The 22,041-nt window shown below is 34.9% G+C and overlaps 1 protein-coding gene across 10 annotated transcripts in view; it reads right to left on the bottom strand.

Moving 5' to 3' along the window:
• TNNI3K (TNNI3 interacting kinase) overlaps positions 1-21,192 on the bottom strand; it is a 271,680-nt gene extending 250,488 nt beyond the window's left edge. For 7 of the 10 annotated variants that reach the window (XM_014831425.3, XM_070486598.1, XM_070486593.1 and 4 more), the window contains exons 1-4: positions 20,384-21,192; positions 19,671-19,779; positions 8,430-8,515; positions 7,219-7,316 (exon numbers count right to left, since the gene is read on the bottom strand). In XM_014831425.3, the coding sequence (XP_014686911.2) occupies positions 7,219-7,316; positions 8,430-8,515; positions 19,671-19,779; positions 20,384-20,423 (333 nt within the window). In that variant the 5' untranslated portion in view covers positions 20,424-21,192. The remainder of the gene's footprint in view (positions 1-7,218; positions 7,317-8,429; positions 8,516-19,670; positions 19,780-20,383) is intronic. The other 3 variants (XM_070486597.1, XM_070486600.1, XM_070486594.1) reach the window with 1 other exon arrangement.
• Positions 21,193-22,041: the final 849 nt, after the last annotated feature.

Here is a 22,041-nt window from a genome sequence, read left to right as displayed (position 1 = left end):
TTATCTTTAAAAGATTCCTGTGAAGAAATCACAGGTCAAATATACATTACTAATGTAAGAAGAAGAAAAACTGGCAGAGCTGGTATTTCTCTTTCTACTAATCTGAGCTTTTTGTAATCCAAATTTCCAGGTGAAATGAATCTAATAATATTTGAAAATAAATTTATCAAAATATTTTGATATTATCAAAAAGAATATTTGAAATACGGATTTACGGCCACAAATTTTAACGCTGTTTGCCAAACAGTGTATTTTGCCTTTAGCTGGTGAGTTTTATTCATGATTATAATTTATGAACAAATATATACACTTTGAGGTGCTAATGTTTATATGGCACATGATAAAAAACGTTTGGAGTCCATTGATCTAAGTATAGATCCCATTGTTTTGATGTTATTAGGTTACATATTCTCCTCTCTTTAGAATGTTAATGTTCCAGAAGACATGGTCTGCTTCTTTTTGATTTTCTGTATAAAATGGTTGACGCGTTAAATCTCCAATAAATGTTTGTTGAAAGGAAAGCTCAACACTAATACTTGAGTACTTACTATGTGCCAGGTATTTTGCTAAGTACTGCATATGATTTGTCCTTTTTCAAACTCTAAACCACTCAGTGAAGTAGATAATTCTATTTGCTCTACTTTCGAGAGATAGAGGGAGACAGTAATTTGCCAAAAAATGTACAGCTAGTAAGTCTCAGAACTGAGAGATGAACAGGAATAGTTTAGCTTCTAGGCTGGCAGTCTCTATTAAGCTTTATTACATCAATAAATACAAAGAGTTGTTTGTGCTAATGTTTAGATACTCATTAATTTCTCAAGAGTATTTATCAAGGACCTTTTACAGGTCTTATACACTGAGGAATGAAAGAAAAAGACTCTCAATGCTCAAAGTTCACAGAACAACATGTGAAACATTCAAATACACAAATAACTGTTGTAATAAAAAAGAATGTGAATTTGTAATCGAAACCCAAAAAAAGTACAATAAAATCTGCTCGGAAGTTCAAGAAGGCTAAATTTATCTTAATTTTAAATGAATAATATTTATTTATTATTTTTTAATATAACTAACAATTTTTTATCAAGAAAAGAAATAAAAAGATATTTAGGGAGAAGAAATAACAAGAATAAAAACACTGAAGTGTGAAAGTGCTTGACCAAACGAATGGAGTAATCCAGAACAGTGCTTTTCAAATATTAGCCTGCAAATATGTCAGCTGAGGTTTAAAAAAAAAAAAGCACCCTCTGCTAGAGTAGGGTGGGGGCAGAGAGTGAGATTCTGCATTCCTAAAAATCTCTCATTTGAGACTAATGCTGTTGATCTTCTGACATAATTTGAGTTGTAAGACTTAAGCGGTGATCTTCACCAGTAGCCCTAGACTGCTTGGTTCAAAACTGCCTAGCTGTTTGTTAAAAATTTAGACTCCCCGCCTATCCTAGATGTACCAAATTAGATTGGGATGAGATGGAGAGAAAATATCCATTTTAAACATGTAGGTACCATATGATTCACATGCACATTAAATTTGAAAATCATTAGGGTTGGGAGGGCAGAGACTGCACGAAAAGACTCTGGAAAGTAATTTCAACAAAATCCAGAATTAAAGAAACTTCAATCTCTTATTCAGGAGTTTGAATTTTATTAAACAGGAAATGGGTGACAACAGAAAGTTTTAAACAGAACATTGATGTCATTGATTTGTGTCTTATGCAGACCGTTTTGGAAGCAATCAAAAAATAGAGGGGGCTGGCCCTGTGATATAGTTGTCTATTTGCACCCTCTGCTTTGGTGGCCCAGGGTTCGTGGGTTTGGATTCTTGGTGCAGACCTACACACCTCTTGTGAAGCCATGCTTTGGAAGCATCCCACATACAAAAAAAAATAAAGGAAGATTGGCACAGATGTTATCTCAGGGACAATCTTTCTCGAGCAAAAAGAGGAAGATTGGCAACAGATTAGCTCAGGGAGAAGCTTCATCAAAAAAAAAAAAAAAAAAGGTGGGACCATGACAGAATAACTTGTATGGACTTTCCCTACTGACAAGCAAAATCTCTAAAATGGAACAAAATATATAACACAACTGTTCTCAGGCACTGAAGAACATGAACAAAGAAGTGTGATCTTTGAGAGAAAGGAAAGATACAAAGTGAGCCCTTATAATATTCCATGATTGCTCTGGCTTTCTGCCTGAGACAGTTTTCTGTCACAGCTGTCTTACTGAGTTGAGAATGAAGATCAGATTTCTGGGATTATAAAATGGCTGTAATTTGTAGAACAGGATGACTGAGCAGAAGAAGAAGCTGCACAGAGACAGGATTGCAAAAGTTTACATGGAAATTCAATATAGGTTCTTGATTTGGGCTGTATAGACACAGAGAAAGACTAGGATCTAGAAGAGATCACCTGATTTATGGCTGAAAGGTGAATGGTAACGATAACAGATGTCAGCCATGCTGGGAGATTTTGGATTTCCAGCCAGCCCTAATAGAGGGACTTTACTGAGTAGCTTGGGCATTCAGGTAAGGTACCAAAAATCCATGCCTCAGGAGTAAGAACCATATTCAGGAGTGAGGACCACATCCTAGCGTAAGAGGTATGCCATTAGGCTAAATTCAAAACTGAAGCAGACCCATGCTAACAAAAAATCAAATCAAGACTGACTAGATTAAGTGAATCCAGCAAAAATGAGAGTGCCTGCCAAAACAAAACAAAACTAACAAAAAATCTCAACACTCTTTAAAGGGAAATGACATGATGAAGATTTCCTATAACAAATTATATATAATGTCTAACATGTAATAACAATTTAATAGCTAGGTCAAGAAACTAGAAAACGTGATATATAGTCAAGAGAAAAAGCATTCAATAGAAACAAACACTGAGATAATCCAGACATTAGAAACAACAGATAAAGCATTTAAAGCAGTCATTAATGATAGTTAGAGAATTTAAAGGAAAATGTATAAAAATAAAGGAAGAGATGAGTACTCATAGCAGAGAAATTGAAATTATATTTTAATGCTAAGTGGAAATCCTAGAACTGAAAAGTACAACCTCTGAAATGAATAATTCTTAGTAGATTAGCACCAGATGGAGATGGCAGAGAACTGCTCTTTGAACTTAAATTCAAATAATAGAAATAACTGAATTTTGAGAAGAGAAAGAAAGAAGACAGAAGAAAATGAACAGAGACTTGGTCATCTGTGGGAGATTATTAAACAATCTAACATACATATTTGAAAAAGGAATGGTCAAGATTTCTGAATCTGATGAAAACACAAACTTGCAAATTTAAGCAGGTCAATGAACTACAAAAAGCATTATACAGGACTATTGCAACCAATTTGCGGAAAACCAAAGATATTTTCTTTAAAATACATGAGTGTTCAACAGAAAAATTCTAAAATATATTGGAGTTTATAACATGTATAGACGTAATGTATATGGGAGCAACAGTACAAAGAATGAAGATGAAAATGGAAGGTTTTTATGTTTAAAATGAAGCAGGTCAATATTAATAGGCAGTGCCTGTGATATATTAAGAATACACAGAGTTAATCAGTTAAAAAAAATGCATGAAAACTTTTGCTCTTTATATGACATTGTTAAGAAAATGAAAAGGCAGGCCATGACTGGGGGAAATTTTTACAAAATGTATATCCAACAAAGGACCTGTATTCAGAATATATAAAGATACCTTACAATTCAAGATAACAATAAACAAAATTTAAAAATGGGAAAAAAATTTAAACAGACACTACACCAAAAAAATTTGGTGACAAATAAACACATGCAAATCTATTCATCTCTATTATTCATTATGAAAAATGCAAATTATTCATAGTGAAATAGCAATATACATTCAATACAATGGCTAAAATAAAAAATACTGACCATACCAAGTGTTAGCAAGGATGTGGAACAACTAGAATTCTCATACACTGCTGATGGGAACGTAAAATGATATAGCCAATTTGGTAAAAACTTTGGCAATTTCTTATAAAATTAAACATGCGTTATGATATGACCCAGTAATTCCACTCCTAGTTATTGCCCAAGAGAAATAAGAACACTTGTTCAAACAAAGATTTGTACATGAATGTTAATAACAGCTTTATTTATAATAGTCAAAATCTAGAAAGAATCAACAATCAACAGATGAATGGTTAAACAAATTGTGGTGTATCCATATAAAGAAATACTACTCTGCAATAAAAGAAATGAATTATTGAACACAACAATACGGATGAATCTCAACAGCAGTATGATAAGTGGGAGAAACCATATATAAAAGAAAACATACTGAATGGATTGCATTTATATAAAATTCTAGAAAAGGGAAAACTTTAGTGATAGAGAACACATCAATGGTTTTTAGAGCCCAAGTGGGATAGAGGAGGGAACTGAACGCCAAAAAGGTATGAGGGAGTTTTGTGTATGATAGAAAAGTCCTATATCCTGACTGTGATGATGGCACATGATTATACACATTTTCAAGAGTCATCAAATTATACACTTAAAATTGTGAATTTTATTGTGTATAAATTTTATTGCAATAAACCTAACTTTAGGAAAAAAAATAAAGAAAACCATAGCAAAATATGTATGAGGGCTAATCATCCACACAGCATTAAAAATTAACATCTGCTCCATTCTTACTAATGAAAGCAGAGATGCCCCAGTTGGTAAAAAATACCCAGCCCTGAAGCAACCACAGCATGCCAGGGTATGTCACTGAAAGAGCTGTGATGTGGCCAATAGAAAGATGGGAAAACTACAGTATTCATTTTGTGAGTGTTAAGAACAAAATAAAGTTCAATTGCAATATTTTTTTTAAAAATCCAAAGAAATATATATAAATAACTCTTCTGTATGCATCAAAAATATTAAGATCAAGAAAGGCAAGGAAAGGGAGAGTAACTCCTTCAGATTAAAGGAGACTACAGAAACAAGAAACCTGAAAACATATAATTCTGGATTGAATCCTAAACCAGAAAAAAATAAACATCTATAAATTACACTGTTGGGAAAACTGACCAAATTTGAATTTGGACTATAGATTAGATAATAGTATCACATCAATATTAAATTTTCTGATTTTGATAATTGTGATTATGTAAGTGAATTTCCTTTTTCTTAGGAAATAAAGAGTGAAGTATTTAGTAGTAATGGGGCATGTAATCTTCAATTTACTTTCAAATGGTTCAGGAAAAAATAGAATGACAACAGAGATGGGACAAAATGTAAACAATTAGTAAATCTGAATAAAGTGTATACAGGAGTTTCTTGTAATATTCTGGTAATTTTTTGTTTGAAATAATATCAGAGTAAAAATATGTTAAATATATATGGGGGAAGGAAACTGGAGCCCAAAATGAATTAGATACTTATTGCAGTAGTTCAGAAAAGGGGTAATTAGAACTAGATTTAATGCGATGGTAGTGTGAATGGCTACTTTATACTGTGTCTGTGTTTAAAGCGGAGAGGTAGATTTAATTTGTTTTTGCCTTTGTTAAAGAATAAGGAAAGTAATCATGCATTCTATTACGGCCTTTTAAAAAAGAATTTTTGCCTATTTTGTGTCCTAAGATTCTAAACTTATTTCAACTTGCTACAAAAAAGTTATAGTTCATATATCCTTCTGTAAAATATAAGAAAACAGAAGAAATAGAGCAAAGAAAACTCTATAAATGGAAATTTAGTTTTGATAAACAGAGTTGGAAGAAATATATTCCCTAAAGACTGTAGCACTAAATCATTCAGAACCCATTTGTGCGGTTGTGTCATGCTAAGTCTTAGGAAAATGAACTAACATAGAAAGAATCTCCCAGACAGACAGATTCAGAATTCATGGTTTCACATAGGGCCTTGACTATCCATCACCTGCTTCCTATTCCTTAGAGCTCTTCTACTTTCCCCACCGGCCATCCAGCAGAAAAGACACTGTTTCCTGCTCCCTGGTCTCAGCCTCCACTCAAGCTTTGCAGGATGATTAGTAAGTATTAAAGATAAATTAGGGCCTAACTGATGCTTTCTCCCAGAAGGAATCAGAAGAATTGACTAGGCATTGACTGGGCATGAAAAAGGATGAGCATTAGAGCATTTGCAGTGTGAATCACAGGAATATGTGAATCTGAATCACGGGAAAATATAGCTGTCTTCCTCCACAGTGATAAACCCTAAAGGTCAGGAGAGGGATGAAGTGCAAAGTGATCCTGATATGAACAAACAGTTACCACCCCCCCACACATACACACACATACCTGCACATGCAAAACTGAAATGAAATCCTGTCACAGATTACACAATATTGAAAAAGAACAAAATACGCAATATGACAATGAGAATCTGGGAGTATGAGCCAACTGTACTTGATTCTAATCATTATTCTAACACTTACTAAATATCGAAATTTATTCTTCAGTTTCCTTTTCTGCAAAATAAACCCTAATATGCATCTGACTAATTTATTTCAGCAGTTAAAGAAATAATCTCTATCATACCCAGTGTGATATTTAGCTCATAATAAGTACAGAGTAAGTAGAAGCTTATAATTAGAGAAAGAACATTTATATTCAATTTATATAATATATAAATATATATTTGTGACAATCTCAGGGATGTAAGCCAACTCTGAGTATCCCAATTTTCCAATACACTTTCATATTTACTTTCTGGTCAGGTACTGAGATTAGGTTGGAAACAGGGACTAACGTAAGGAAACAAGCAACTGAAGCAAATGTAGGAGAAATAAAAGAAGGAAACTAACAGGAACTCTAGAGATATTTTTTTTATTAACGAAAACATGCAGAAAAAGAAGGCAGCTCCAATGTGTTTCTTTCATCCTCATTTTTTGCACAGAGGCAAGTTAGACTCCTGGTAAGGAGCTCCAGCGAGGGAACCAGACTGGTAGGCTTCACATCCTGGCTAACCATCGGCTAACCATGTAACCTTGGGGATACTAAGAGCATTCACTTGCAGGGTTCTTGTGAGAATTAAATGTTAAACATGGACAGCATTAAAAAAGTATGTGTCTGGTATATAGATGGTACCTGCTCAATAAAGAGAAAAGTCCATCCAATAATGTAATACTCTGGTCACTCTGAATGTTTTCTACGACTATTAATTTGTCAACCAAAAAAGAAGAAGAAAAAGCTTAAAGATACACATCATCCTTGGTCCTAATACAGTATTTATGGGAACAAAAATGTTATACCTTGTAAACTGCCAAGTGCAAGGCTGTAAATCCATTTTTTGTCAGTCGAGATGGGCGGAGCCCTTTTAACATAAGAGTTCGAATATGTGACTTGTTGCCTCAAAGAGAAAAGAGGAAAATGGTTAAATTGTTGTGGGAGTGGACTAAGTGACTTTAAAATCTCTCTTTGACTTAATGATAAATGTCACACTGATGTATGAAAATGTCAGATTGCTGTTCTGCAGGCCATTAGATTGCCATTAATTGACAGCCTTACTTAGTAGTGAACATTTCTATTACACTTATAAAACTTTGTATCAATGTTGTATATTTTAATCCATTTGTCTTACATTTTTTATTTAATGCCCTCATCATCAGATGGTCTTAAAACATAACAACATGAAAAAATTCATCTCAATAAACTGTTAGTGGAATCTTAGATAAAAATCTAGTTGTACAGGATTTCCCAGAGCATCATTAGCTGTAGAGCTTATTTAGATCAGAGAAATCTGGAGGATATGACTAAGGTTGGGAAAGTATGTTTAAATTTGGGAGGAAGATCTGTCAAGTAGAGTCTGCTAGTTTGGGAGGGATGGTTAAGCGATATGGTTAGAGTTGATACTTGTACATCAGTGTTCTATTTGAAAAGCCAAGTTCAGTGAACACTAGTTTGGGTTAACAAAATAAATATTAGCCATTCATTAGTTCAATAAATTTACTGAGTACCTACTATATGCCAGGCACCATCCTTGGTGTTTGGGAGATATTAGTGAACATAACAGAACAAAATATGAGCCCAATTAAATTCTTAATCTTCACTTTGATCAATCTTCACTTTGAGATTTTATCTTTGGCATTTATTACCTCCTAAATATCTTACTGTAGATTGTGAAGCAATTGCTTGATGATATTTTGGGGAACACTTCAAGCGCTTCTGAATTTAACCTAATCCTTGACTGGCATGCCCATTTCTAATACTGAAAAATGCCTTTTTGATTTCCAAGCAAACTAAGTGACTTAGTTCAGGGTGGGAACACAATGAAACTTAAATTCAGAACTAAATCAATTGGAATATCTGTCTGGTTCAACTAAAGCTTATCAGGGATGTAGGAGCAAAGCAACAGAGAAAATTGAGTATGAACAGAATTCTCTTGTAGACTATTAAGCAGCTAAAATCACTGGCCAGAGATACATATAACTAGTTTATAAATTATTGAGTTTCAAGCACTTACCTCCACAAATGCAACATAAATGAAGTAGAGACAGCCCATTTTCCGTGCGGTAATTTAAATTGACTTTACTGAAGGCATCATCAGAGCTGAAAACAATATTTTACAGATGATCACAAATTTCATCTTTCAGTTTGCTATTTTTCATTTGAAAAATTATAAATGGGAATTCTATAACATAAATTTGGAAGTATATCTTTTCTAGGATTCTTTCCTGACTCGAAAAAAAATTTTAAATATACCTCTATATAAAGAATAATTAAAATCAAGAGAAAACATAATATTGAAAGTTTGAGAGACCAAGTTTAAATTAAAGACTTTCATGAACAATTCTGTGTTCTATATATAATTTGAATTGTTCAGGGCACCTCGATGAGTTAAAATTTATATATAAATAAAAAGCATAGACATTTGAAAGTAAACTCATTTCTCTCACACTCAAAATTTCACATCACATTTATGGAGAAATTCAAGAAATTCTCTCTCTCAAATAAAAAGTATCCTTTGAAAAAAGACTGGAGAAAGGAATACAGTCCCAATGTATTACAAATTCTGCCTGAAGCAAGGTTTCCTCGTACTCTGAATGGGTCAGATTTCACAGATAAAGAGGGTCTAAACTCTGATAGGGTACCATCATACCATCCCAGGTGAGGAGTAGTGTTAGTGATTCAATTAAAGAAATCCTTGCCTGTGTCTGAACAAATACCATTGTCCCAGGAGGGCCCTAGAGAGCCATAGGTAGCCTTTGAAAAGGAATGTAAAGCTAAAATTCATGACCTCTTGAGGTCCTTGGTACTCCCAGGACATTTTTCAGTGGAAATGAGATCATATCATTGGCCTCCCAGGTCAGTTTCAAGCTGCCTCCTACCTATTTAAGCCTTCAGCAGCTTTAGTGAGAAAGCATAATCTTTGGAGAGTGAGCCTTCCACATCATTTGTAAAGTCCTTATACTTGAAAGGTACTATAAATTCAGAACATTATCATCAAGTCACCCAGGTAAGAACTTCAAAAGCCAATGGAATTTTAAAATAGAAAAAGAAAAGGTGCTATTCTCCAGGGTGCTGCTAAAAAGAGAAAGCCTCTAAATCTAGGGACATTGAAAGACCTCAGTGAAATGTTTTAACTAGCAATGGGAGGCCCAGTGGTTTGTTTTCATGGACATAGGAATATTCCAGAACTTTCCCACCCTCCCAACTTTCTTGCTTTCTATGTTCAACCTCCCAGCGGCAAAGTTCACAGACATGCTTACTCATATTGAGAAATATAACTAAACGTGCTGTGGAATGCCATGTGCAGAAGTACAATAAACTCCAAGTCATTTGTACAAATGTTAATAATATAATATAGCAAGCAATCCAGAATTTCATGAAAAATTAGGAATTTAACTCCTATTTTCACTTTCCCCCAGCTCAATAAAGGATGCAAAAAAGAAACTATTTCTGACGAAAATACCACCATTTTAAATGTCTACCTAAAGTGAGCCTAATTTTAAAAAGTATAGCTATTTTATGGTGTGTGCAGCAACTTCACAAAGTAACATGTTTCCACATCAAAACTTTGCCTGAGCCCGGCTTCTAAATTCTCACAGCCAATGGCATTAGAGATGTCTTGGAGAAATTCACTAAACAGGTAGCACTAAACAAGGGGCATGCAACGGCCCAGACCTGGAAATGCATCCACAGAGGTCTTCCCTGTGTTTACAACTTCAAAAAGGACAGGTTTCCCGAAGAGCTGAACTCTGCTTTTATAGATAAGTAGACTGGATTTTTCCCTTAAAGTTTGTCGGAAATCAATGTCCGTAAATAAAAAGGGAAAGAAAACTGTGCCTAGCAATTGAGGATGTTGACTGACAATGATTTGGAAGCTCTGAGATGCTTGGTCCTTGGTCCTTCCATTATCCAGCAAACAAAACACACAGTAAGATCAGGAGACAGAAAACAAAGTAGTGGTGTGGGGAGGAGGGGAAAGCCTTCTGTTAAATATAAACAACTATATAACCTTCAGCCTAAGAGAAAAACAGGGAAGAGATTGCTTTCTTTTGGGCTAACCACAATAAACTTAATGGCAAACACTGAAAGAAGAAAAAGCTTGGGAGCTCCTCTGTAGCAATAAACCCTTGAGGAAATTAGTTTTTCAATGTGTATCTCTGATATTATATAGCAATACCTGCTGTGTTTTAAAACTGGAAAAAATCATTTCAGCAGTGTGGGTCATCCTCAAAAGCTTGGTCCTTGTATTTACACCAGCATTGAAATCCTATCCTGCTTCTGCCTTTTAAGTAGTTTTTTTCCCCCCTCCAATTTGGGCAAGTTATTTAACCTCTTCAAGCCTCAATTTCTTCAGTTATTAAGTGATAAAAGTAATATATATGACACGGTGTTGCTGTGAAGAATAAATGAGGTTAAGTGCTTATTACAGTGCCTGACACATGATGTTATCAACAAATGGTTACTTTATTGTTATCATTACTATCATTATCAAGTTTACTATGAATGTACAATTTTCCTTTTGTAGTCTAAGTCCTGGGAGAATTTTAGCACAATTTTCAAACCAAGTTTGACCTTCTTCGACCTCTCACATTTGACAACCTGTAAAATTCCTGATTTTGATAATTATTTCTATAGATATAAGTATGTTATGTTCACAATGATTCTCAAGCTCCTAGAAAATCTCTGACCTTGTCTTCACGTTTTTAAAACTGGCCACCAAGTTCCCTATTGTGACACCTAGCACTTATCAGTGATTCAGAGCAAGTACTAGAATCACAGTTTTGTAACGCAAATCAAGCGGCATCATTACCATAAGGAAGCTATTTTCAACACTAGAGGTATTAAAAGAACAAAAAATCCAGAGGAAAAAAAAGTTTGTGCTAAAAGTCATTTTATTGACAAAGTAGCCTCTACTGCTTTCTTATTCCAGGATCTAACTTTGATGAAGCATTAAGTCTGGCACAACACCTACTGAAGACCTACTGTGTGCTCCACCTCTCTTAATGCTCACTTCAGGTTACTTTCAACAGTCAGCTTGATATAAACTACCCACTAATTCTTGGATCCTTTAAGTGCATCAGTCCTGGGAATAAGCATGCTAGATAGGCTCCTGAAACTGACTGTAGCATTAGTCCTGATCTCTAATGCCCCAATCAACTTTAAAAGAAAGTAAACACTGAATAAACCAAAAATATAAGATGCTAATATCCATTGCTTTATTAAAAAAAAAAACACCAAATGAAAGTCTATTGTTTATATAAGTAAAATTGAAAGCACGAATTATATTAGTGACTTTTTATTCAACAATTATTCTTTAGCTCATTGAATCTTAAACTAGATTTGACCATTCAGAAAGTGACTCAGTATACAGTTCTAAAGAGTTCCTTGCTCAACACTGAGCTGCTGCCTGTTGTTTCTGTTCCCTTGAATTCTGACCTCCTTGAACTCATGCAACTTCTATTAATACCAACAAAATGAATCAACAGAGAATAGACTCTCACAATATTTGGCAGTCAAGCACAATTTGAAGAGTACCATTTTTATCTTAACTTTAAGAACTGGAATGTAATGTATTTTTTTAATGAGAGTTACTTTGGGGGCTATATTTTTGAATCCTAATTCTTACTTCCCATTAAATTCTAGTCAAATGTTTCTGTTTGGATACATGCAATTAAAATATTCAAGATTTTAAAGGAATCATTCCTAGGAGAGAGAGTTCATTTTCTCTTCTTTTGCCTCTTCTAAAGGAATGTGTATGCCAAATTCACTGCCAATTGAGCATCACTTATGTATTCTAATACCCTAAGCTCAATTTATTTTTTAATTTCCCCTTACATTTTTCATCACCTACCATGCCATAGTGTAACTTAACATATCCTAATGAGTTCATAGTGCTTGCTGGGGCATGAATGAAGTTCCTAATTAAAATGAAGTCACTACTATGAATATATTTCTAATAGTAAATTCTGTCCTTAATCATTAAAAATGGTAGTTCTGTACCCAAAGGTTACTTTCTTTCTTGTATCATAATGAACTCTTTTCTTAGCCTTCACCTTTTATTCAGAAAAATATGCAGTTTTATGATCCAATTAAACTTCTTTCTCATGACCTCATCCTTTCATCAAGAAGATATCTGACAAGACCACAAGTGGAAACTTATTAAAATGTAATATTTGAACAGTTTGACAAAAAAATAACACACTATTGTCCAAGATATTCATATAGGTAGATACATTTTTTTAAATTAATTCATTGGCTGAAATTTAGGGAAAAGCAAAGAAGGTAGAAAGAGGTAAGTATTCTTTATGGATCATCTAATTTCCAAAATTGATAATTTAGGTTTCAAATAGCAGGTTGTAACTTCTTGCGTAGTTCTTTGTGGCTGCTGCTGATTTTCCCCCCAAACAATAGAAAGAGAAAAATTATCAATAAGGTTGTTCCCAAGATATATCCCCAAGAAATATCTAGAAACAAATTTTTCTAATATCTTCTAGATCAAATCTGCAAGCTAACAATATGAAGTATATTTTCATGCAATAAACATTATAGAGATTTGGTGGCAGATAGAGCAAGAATAGCTAAGGATGATAAAAATGGGGCAATAATAATTCTTATCTCATAGGGTTATTGTGAGGTTTAAATGAGTTAGACTTTGTTAAGTATTAGCTGCTATAATAATACTTTTTACTAAAGCATCAATATTGATTGTTTTCACTTTTTTATTGTTTTGCTTTGCATTTGAGAAGGGGGATAGGGAAAGAGAAAGGTAAGGTGGAGGCAACATGATATGGGAGGGAAGAATAGAAGGAGGCTAAAGGGGGGAGGGATAGTGAGAGCAAGAGAGGTAGCAAGCTAGAGAGAGAGAGACTGAGACAGAGAGAAAGACAGAGATTGAGATCAAGCTGCTTCAGGAAGTTTTCACAAGATATTCCTGTAAAATTGTCATTCCTAACTAGTTTTACCTAGACAAGCAAGAAAAGAAGTAGAGTGGTAGACAGCCTTGGGGCAATGTAATTCTCTGCTTTTCGGTTTGAGGTATTTTTGCTGTTGTTGCTGTTTGTTTTGTTGCTAATTAGTAAAATGCACCAGCCAAATATGCCAAATAATACTTTCACTCTATTTTAATTTTATGGGAGGACATTTCCCTCCACTCCCAATATTCTACTTAGCACTTTCATGGGGAATTTCTCTCTTCTTAGATGAGGTCAGCCTCAAATGTTTCCGGAGCTATTTATTTCATAATAGCTAAATTCCATAATTGGTTATTGTTCTGAAAAAGTAGGTTTTTGGAAGATGTTTCATTTGGAGAATAAGTGTGGTGGACTGCAGCTGAGTTCAGAGCAACATTTCAGGGAGAAAATATCAGGAAGGTACATGTCAAAAAACCTTCATTTTTCCCCCCTTTTCCTTTTTTTTATTTCCTCTAAATATTGCTTTCCCATGGAAAAGAGCATTCTTTTAACTTATTTTTGTTCATTTATTAAACCTAATCAAAATGAGATATTACATAATATTGACCAAGACATATATACTCACTGCCAAAATAGATTAAAAATGAGAAACAATAGGGTTCTTTTGATTATGTTAAAAAGCCATGATATTGGAAAATTATAATTTCTCTGGAAGCTCCTCATACAGGTTCAAATTTCATATTACATATTTAGCAGACAAAAAGTAGCCTTGACAATGAAATTAGCAAAACATAGTTCTTAAATTTCTAATGACTTAAAAACATATGGAAACAAAATAATTTAATTGGAAGTTGTATATGGAAAGCCATCACATAACTGGTTTTCGAAGATCACGTATCACCAGGGTATGTGAGTGGGGGTGTAAAACATATTCCACTACTCCCACACATAGGGGCAGTTCTAATACACAGGATATACAAAACTGTGAAGAGGCAAGAGGAAAGTGAACATTTTTTAAGGATAATTCTGATCCATACCTCTTTCCCCGTCCTAGGTTGAGAACCAAGATCATGAAGATCATACATTTTGAAATTAAGTACAGTTGGGTGCAACCCCAGCATAACCATACAAGCTGTGTGACCAGTTCAAGACAGTTTAATCTGATTAGGCTCATTTTCTTCGAGTATAAAATGGCAATTGCATTACCTAACTCAGAGGGTTGTTAACATAAACAATGACGATTAATTTTCAACGAACATTTTTGAGTGTTTACCATGTGCCAGTCACTGTGCTAAAGCACTTTACATTTAGGCTTATATGAGCTAAAACATATATATATATTTTTTTTTTTGAGGAAGATTAGCCCTGAGCTAACTACTGCCAATCCTACTCTTTTTGCTGAGGAAGACTGGCCCTGAGCTAACATCCATGCCCATCTTCCTCTACTTTATATGTGGGACGCCTACCACAGCATGCCTTTTGCCAAGTGGTGCCATGTCTGCACCCAGGATCCGAACCGGTGAACCCCAGGCAACTGAGAAGCGGAATGCGCAAACTTAACCGCTGTGCCACTGGGCTGGCCCTGAGCTAACATGTATTAAAATACCTAGTAGCATGCCTAGCATATGGTAGGCACTAAGTTGTCAGTTTGTTTCAAGTGCTATAGAAATAGATATTACAAATAAATACAAATATAAATAAAAGTGAATAAGACAAAGAAGCTGCCTTAAGTGAACACATATACTAGTGGTTAGACAGACCTGTAAATGGATAAAGACAATACCATGTAGTAAGTGTTATTATATGGATAAACATAAAGATCAGAGACAGCATAGAGAAGGAAATAATCAGACAATGGTACTACAATGTACCACCTCTTTCCTTCCTTCTTCTCCCTTCTCTTCCTGTCTCCAAAGTTATGAGTGAATGGAACTTTATTGTGGAAGGTGAAGGAACATTCCATTCCATTCACCTTCTTTCCCGCATCAAGCTCTCATTCCAAAGCTGCTATGATTTGACATGAGCAAGATAATGGTTTGGTTCTTTTTGTCTTTTCTAAGCTTAGTACTATATTGCTCTGGGTTGTATTGTGGGTGAAAGCTATACCAAGACATTGTGTATTTGAGCTGACAGAAGGCTTGGTGCATTATGGTGTGGAAAATCTCTCTCTCTCTCTTTTTTTTTTAACGATTGGCACCTGAACTAACAACTGTTGCCAATCTCTTTTTATTTTTTCCTTCTTCTTCTCCCCAGAGCCCCCCAGTACTTAGTTGTATATTCTAGCTCTAGGTCCTCCTGGTTGTGCTATGTGGGACGCACTCTCAGCACGGTCTGATGAGCGGTGCCATGTCTGCGCCCAGGATCCCGCCCGGCCAAACCCTGGGCCACTGAAGTGGAACGCGCTAACTTAACCACTTGTCATGGGGCCAGCCCCTCTCTCTCTCTTTTTTTTTTTGGCAGGGGAAGATCTGCCCTAAGCTAACATCTGTTGCCAATCTTCTTCCTCCTCCTGCCTCAGCCCCTGCTTCCCCACAAAGCCCCAATACATAGATGTGTATAGTTGTAAGTTCTTCTGGTCCTTCTGTGTGAGCTGCCACCACAGCATGGACACTGACAGATGAATGGTGTAGTTCTGTGCCCAGGAACAGGCGTGGGCCGCCAAAGCAGAGTGTCCTGAACTTTAACTGCTAGGCCATCAGGGCTGACTCTGGAAAATCTCTTCTAATGAATGGTATTAGTATCTACCATGAACACCATAAAGAAACTTGTCAGCAAATGAAAACAACAAAAAACTCCCAGAATCCCTCAGACAAAACTGTATTTACATCAGTGATCCTCCACCCGTGACTCTTGTGTTAAATGTTTCTTATACAGTTTTCCTGCTATCTACATGTTTGAAGAAATCTTGGATATCAGGCAGCATAATACACTTGTTCATCACGGAAGAACTCCTTACATTATATAAGGCATAAATAAAGATGAGAAAGGAAAAGTTTCTAACATCTATTTAACACCTAAATGTCCTACATACTCAAATGTGTCTCATACAATATTATGTCTAACCTTCCTGACTACCCTTAAAATTTTGGTGTTTGAGTCAATGAGTAAGACAATTTATATTCTTAGCACTCCATTCTTTTCTTTCCTTGTCATCCATCACTTTATTCTAGAGAAAAGAAAATCCTCAGAACTTTGCCCTCGGCATGATTGACTCTCTTTCCCAATGATGCTATCTGCCTTGCTGGGACCAGACAAAGCAGAGGGTTCTGTATGTATTTGCTTGCTCCCTTGGCTCTCTGTAGATCATACTAGTTGCTTGCTTTCTATTCTCATGTTCCTCAATCCTTCACTGATATCACCTCAGGCAGATTTCTCAGTGCAACTTGGATATCTTTCTAGAAGTGTAGTTTCAAACTTTAGCAGAAGTATCATTTTTAGCATGCAGAAGTATTACCTGGGGAGCTTGGTAAAAATTCAGGTTTCTGGAAATCATCCCCAGAGATTCTGATTCTTTTGACATGGAGTGGAATCATGGAGTCTAAAATTTTGGCAAGCACTGCCGGCTACTCCACTGTAGGAGGTCCTCAGCCCTTGGAGAACACGATTCTAGGCTGTGGGTAATCCTCTCAGCTCCCTTGTTACCACTTCTGGCTAATGGGACATCTCCACAGCTTCCTTAATGGCTTCAGCACCAGGCTAGTGGTCTTCCTCTCCACAAAATGCCCTATCATTATTCTCAGGGAATTTGACATCCATTTTGATGAGCCTTCTAATACTCTAGTCCAAAAACTCTTCACATCCCTCTTGATCACAATTTTTAAAAGTTATGTTTCAGATTTTGGCACTACCTTGAATTGTTCTAACATTTTACACTTTTACTTTTAAAAAATCCTCTTAACTTAAAAACATTTTATCCTGTTCTCATTTCCTAACTTTTAATAAACTATTTGTTACTCCCACTTGATAACAAAGTCTTTAGTCTTTCAAATTGCCCTTATTTATCCAATTAGTCATGATAATAGAAACCTCCAGTTATTCAATGCCTACTATTAACACAGTAGTGTGTTAGGCTCTGTACTTAGCATTTAATTGACATCATTTTGCAAATATCCTGTTATTATTAACCTTTCAGAAGCAAATGAGGTTCAAGAAGATTAAGTAATATATCCAAGGACACACAGTTTGTAAATAGAAGAAACTGGATTTAAATCTGTTTGTATGACTGCAAAACCCTTACACTGACTGACATAGCTTTCTTACTCAACTTTGATAAAATGGTCAAGATATTAGTTTTCTTGCCTCCCCTGGACTTTCCATGATACTCATCCACTCTTGCCAATATAGCTTTACCTTACTATGCCTTTTATCTGGAACACTTTCCAAAATCAATGAATAAATCAAGACCCTAAATCTTTTTTCGTATTCGAAAACCACCTTGTTTTTCCTTCTACTTAGCACTTGTCATGGACTGTCTTCTGTGAGTTGGTTATATATGTTTGCCCTCAACCAGACTGTGAACTCCTGGAGCAAGAAGCAGGCTGTGGTAGGAAGAGTCCTCTCTAGGTAGTCAGGCAGACCTTGCTACAAATGACAGTTCCCGTACCTGCTGACCTTATGATCTTGACAAAGTACAATGTCTCTAGTCCTTAGTTTATTATCCACCAGAATTGATAATATCGCCTATACAGGGTCATGGTGAGGATTAAATAATGTCTTGTATTTGATGTGTCTGGAGTAACACGTTGAATACAGCTGGCACATAAATTCCAAACTATACTCTCCCTAACACTGATTCTTGCCTCTCACCCCCATTACTAACCAGCAAAAAGGAGGTCACATTTATTACATATAGTGGAAATGTAGGAAAAGTCAGCTATAGCAGGAGCTGTAGAAACAGCTGCTGGTTGTTGACATGGAATGAGAAAAACATCTCATACTTATTGTTAAGCTTATTCCTTTAAAGGATATGTTTTGTTTGTTTAAATTAGTTTTGACATATTTGCACAATACTTCTTAAATTAAAAAAAAATAGTAAATGAGGTTTTGACTTTACAAAGTTGAGGAAAATCTCTTCAATTTAATCACATTTCATTTGGCATATTTATCTGAGTCAATAAGAGCTATAAGGCTTATGATTAAGTTCTATATTCGTATCTCTTTTCCAACAAAATAAATACGTATGTATAAATCTATTATACCAAAGTGCCAGTCACATCTCTGTAGGCATTTCAAATGTTTTCCCATAACTGAGCATGTGATACTACTTACAAAATTCAGCTCAGAGTATCTCATCATGAGTATCAATGCTGAGTTAATCATTTTGGGCCAAATAACACAGAGAATCAACTATTTCCCAAACCGTAAACTGAACACTTGTGAAGATCTCATTAACCCACTCATAAATTTCATATAAACTATATTATACATGGATAATTTTAGTTGCCAGTTATGTGAGCTTCGCATGTTTACTATATTTGAAATTTCTTTTGAAAAATATAATGCAATTTGGTCATTACTTTACCCTTGTTTTCCAAGTAAAACAGCAGGAGATTTTTTGTCATGAGTGTGTTACATGAACAACACAGCTGTTAGCGAACATGGCTAATTGGCCGACATGGAACTTTTCCTCAGTCAGGCAGCTAACTTAAACTGACCCTCCAAAATGCATCTAGTTTCTCAGTGCCAGATTCAATTTCTCCAGAAGGTTGCTTGTGTATATAAGGGTCCTGCCCCTCTTTTCTGAACATTTTGTGTCTTCCAAGGTTGTGACACTATGCCAGATTATTTTTCTCTTGTTATCATGGAACAAAATCCACTGAAAACCTGAAGCCAATATTACACCTTGTTATATGATTGTTCAGGGGCAGAACAATACTCAGTTCCATTAAGAGACAGCTTTTCAATATCAAGAGATCAGAGGGTTTGTTAAAATTGGACTTACCTAGTAGTCCAAAGAGAACAATGTGGCCAATATGCTAGTACCATTTGGGAAGAGAAGTCTTGCTGTTTGTTGCTGGCATGACTTACAAGAATTATCTAATTCCAGAGAAGATCATTCAGATCAGCAACAGCTTCTGTTCAAAGGCCAGCCCTAAGTTTCCTCTCATTTTAAACTTTAGTGATGGGAGCATGCAATATGCAAGTCATATTTTAAGGAGAGGAGATATTTGCCTTTTAGGAGTTAAATGAATGGTCAAGAAGGGATTATCTTACATTCTAAGGCTTAGAACACAACCGGTTACATCTGAGGTTATATGGGTTGTCCTTTTAAATACAGATATATCTAAAAACAATATAAATGATGAAGACACTTATACAAGAAATAATAACTCTGACAACTTTACCCAAATATATTCCTTAGTTCTGCAAGTTCTTTTTCTTTGATCTGCAGGTCATCTTCTAATCTTTCTATTATAATAACATAAGATTCACTGACTTTCTTCTTCCATTCATCTAGTAAGGGAAAGCAAATGAGATTGATTCATAGCTGAGCTTTGCAAAATGTAGACACAGATCATAACATACAAGTAATTAAAACTCTGGGTTTTATTCTGAATTCTACAATACTTAATTTAAATTACTGATTGTGAGTTTAAAATGCAGATGTTTATATTTAAAATGCAATCATATTGAATTGTAGCAATTAAGAACCCATTTGATATTGGATAATATATTTACATAGAAGAAAATATTTGACTTATTTCATTTGATTTTATTGCATTTTAATTATAGCAATCTCTAGTTTCTAGACAAGAGTTTTTAGGCTTTAAATACTAGATACTTGAGATATAATTCTAAAATTTGTATATTCAGCAGTACGCCACAATCTTTTCTATAAAATTATACCTAGAAACTAATATAGTTTTGTAAGAAATTTTCTATTTTCTTTAAAGATATTTCGATGAAAAATAACTTGAGTTCAGATAATCTTCTTAGTACTTTTGTATAATATGCTATCTTATCCTGTGTGTAAAAATTAACAGATATTCCAATGAAATGTTAATTATCCATAATTAGTATTAAACCATGTTATATTTAAGGATATAAGAATAATTACCAGTGCAAGTTTGCGTTGGTCTGGATTTATAATTTCCCATTTGTTAGAAGTTCCTTCTTTTCCCCAGTGCAGTTCGTCAGTTACAAGATTCCAAGTTCAAGTGCAGTGACAGTTCAGTTGAAAAATACTTTGATAGTCTGGCTAAAAATAAGCTGACTGTCAAACAGAATGTCATGCAACAATGACAAAGGACAAAATAGTTTGTGCTTTCAAGGGTGAAATCATAAAGGGAAGTAATCAGTCTGTTTGAAAGAGCTGTATCGAAAATAAACAGTAAATGTTTCAATAGGATTATTTGCCTCCATCAATTGATTGTATACCCATACACACCTTCATGGGCCATTTCTTTAAGAGGTAAACCTAGAAAGTGGTTCAGTTTCATCTTAGGTTCACAAAGAGCTATTAAAACTACCTAGATCTTCTTTCAGGATCATTTTCTCCTGAGCCAGAGTAACGGCAGTTGGAAAAGAGTGACTGGTGATGGAATTTGTCTCTCTCTACAAATAATGGAAACTCACACCCTATAGCATACTACTAATAGAAATTAGTGTAGGTTTTGCTTATATTAGAGCTACAAAATTATGTTTGTAAGCAGAAATTCTCAACATAGACCATGATTAATTTATACTACTTGATTATGTTGACTGTAAGAATCATAGATAAGAATCTAAGACACTGAGTTCTATAGACAGTAATTCATAAAATAATAATGATGAGAACAATAAGATTATAAATAATAATCCATTTTCCATGTTTTCTGTGTGCCAGACACTAGTCTAAGTGCTTTATGTATGTTTTGTCATTTATACCTCATACAATCCTGCAAGGTATATATTATTTCCATATTACAGATGAGAAAATCCAGACTTCTTAGTAGGTAGAGGAGTCTGAAGCCAAGTGTGGGCTGTATAATTCTAAAGTTCAAGCTAGATATTATTAGTGATACGTCTCCCATAATTCCTCTCTTAGTCACCTTCCATTTACTTAATGGGGACATTTCTCTTTGTATATGAGAATTTCTACTGACATAAATGAATGCAGGGTATGATGTAGAATAAATGTAAAATCTAGAAAGAAAGGTTATCTGATTTTAACTATATATTTCTTTTGGAAAATGTAATTATACCTAGAAGATATAGATTTGAATCTTGAAATTCCCATCCAGAGGCTATAGCTGTAATGTAACAGGTACGGATTTCATATTTATTATAGTTGAATGTTCAAACAACTATTTCTTTTGAAGCAAATGCTTAGACAAATTTAGAATTCCCCACATCTTTTTCTCAGTAAAGGTGATCTAAGTTCCAGAGGCAAGGTTTCCATACTGATCAGATATAGTTGGAGAAGTAGGTATCTGATTTCATGAACATCTCCGTCTTCCCCTGGATATAACTCTCCTTATCTCTCCTCATCAGTACATGCTGCCATGTCTGTTGATGTTTGCTATACTGGGGGGGCCTCTGGTTACTTGGCCTAAGCATTCTGTGTTTTCCTTGTTTGAAGACTAGACATCTTCAGCTGCATCATCTTTCTCTCAGCACTTGTCTGTCCCCCATCTCCTCAGGGTGGAAAGTCTTTGTTTTCCCAAGACAAGCTGCCCTCAGGTAGGCACCTGACTTCTTCAGTGCTTGGCAGTGAAGACCAAGCATTTAGTACAA

Source organism: Equus asinus, chromosome 16 (genome assembly GCF_041296235.1).
Source record: "Equus asinus isolate D_3611 breed Donkey chromosome 16, EquAss-T2T_v2, whole genome shotgun sequence".
In the NCBI taxonomy this organism is placed as follows: domain Eukaryota; kingdom Metazoa; phylum Chordata; class Mammalia; order Perissodactyla; family Equidae; genus Equus; species Equus asinus.
Note: the sequence above shows the minus strand (reverse complement) of the source record. Positions and strands in the feature narration are given on the sequence as shown.